Here is a 1518-nt window from a genome sequence, read left to right on the forward strand (position 1 = left end):
GATCATCATATAAACAACCTGCCAACGTGGAGTCTGTTTCCATTTCCGACTTCTAATCATCGAGTGATTCCCTCCCAACAAAACCACTCTAAAAGCACCCGTTCTTCGATTCTACACGTTGATTTGGATTTTGGATGTTTATAGGTTGAAGACAAAGAGTTGAAACGGACAGAGAATTGAGAAAAAAACGACGATTTGTATATATAATCGAGTTGTTTTTTTGTATTGCATTTGAAGAGATTCGATTCATTGCTTCTACTGGTAATTTAGTTTGCTTTAATTCAGGTTTTGATTTTGAATTTTGATGTTAATTTGGTTGACTTATTGATGATGTTTGTGTTCTTCGTTGTACAGATTTTGATGTCTGCTATGGTTATGAGCGATGCGATGGTGACGCCTGCAACGGAATCTCAGACGATCGTGACGGCTCCGACCACGGAAGTAGAGTTTGCAAAGTGCGAGTGTTGTGGATTGACGGAGGAGTGTACGCCGGCGTACATAGAGAGGATTCGAGAGAGGTATTATGGAAAATGGATATGTGGATTGTGTGGAGAGGCGGTGAAAGACGAAATTGTACGGAGCGAAAGGTTGATCACTACTGAAGAAGCTATGGCGCGTCATATGAACTTTTGCAGGAAGCCTTCGTCGTCGTCAGATCCGCCACCGAATCCGGCGGTTCATTTAATCGCGGCCATGAGACAGATTCTCCGGCGGAGTTTGGATTCGCCGACGAGATCATTGATGTCTATGCCTAACAGTCCTTTACAGAGCAGCGATGGCGTCAGACTCCGGCGATCGGAGAGTTGTTTCACGAATCTTACTCTCGATGAATCCTCGTCGTATACAGAATTGCAAGGAATTGAGAAATGATGAAGGTAAATTAAAATCATACGAAAAAAATACAAACAAACATATAGATTTGATTTATGTTGATGCAACAAGTGATTGAAAAAATATACATAAGCTTTGTTGTTTCCTTTTTGGAACGTGTTGATGCACACTTCTATGACAAATAAATGTGTTTCATCCTCTCCACATGATTTGTTTTTGCTTTTCTTTATATATATATATATATTAAAAATCATTCGTTAGGCATGAATTACCATGTATTAATACATATTACTTAAAATTTAAAATTACAAGTAAATTGTGTATAAATACTACTTATTAAAGCTTCATTTTTTGAATTCGTATAACTAACTGCAGATAAACTTAATCAAATACAAAATAAACATCTTATTTTAAATATAAAAAATTTAAAATATAATTAAGATAATCATTGAGTTCTAACAAAATCATTATCTTTATAAAATTTTATTGTTAAGACAAAAATAAATTACTTCACTAAATCGGAAAAACATTATCTCTCTCAAAACCACATAAATCGTATTACATCAATGAAAGACAAAAAATAAAACGAAACATTAAAATAAATATATATCTCGTTGCATTGTGCGATTACCCTTCTAGTATATATATTATAAAAAATTCAGATAAATTTATTAATTTTCACTTTAT

At 34.2% G+C, this 1518-nt stretch overlaps 1 protein-coding gene across 1 annotated transcript; it reads left to right on the top strand.

The window, feature by feature from the left end:
- Nucleotides 1–1014, top strand: LOC112511709. Its single transcript, XM_025117422.1, has 2 exons — nucleotides 1–261; nucleotides 355–1014. Exon 2 carries the CDS (start codon nucleotides 361–363, stop codon nucleotides 868–870), a length of 510 nt encoding a protein of 169 aa, XP_024973190.1. The 5' UTR covers nucleotides 1–261; nucleotides 355–360; the 3' UTR covers nucleotides 871–1014.
- The last annotated feature ends 504 nt before the right edge of the window (nucleotides 1015–1518 follow it).

This window comes from Cynara cardunculus (genome assembly GCF_001531365.2).
Source record: "Cynara cardunculus var. scolymus isolate 2C chromosome LG 4, CcrdV1, whole genome shotgun sequence".
NCBI classification, from domain to species: domain Eukaryota; kingdom Viridiplantae; phylum Streptophyta; class Magnoliopsida; order Asterales; family Asteraceae; genus Cynara; species Cynara cardunculus.

Excerpts from the sequence above, each read along its gene's own strand:
- LOC112511709 (XM_025117422.1), top strand. The coding sequence starts at position 361 with ATGTCTGCTATGGTTATGAGCGATGCGATGGTGACGCCTGCAACGGAA.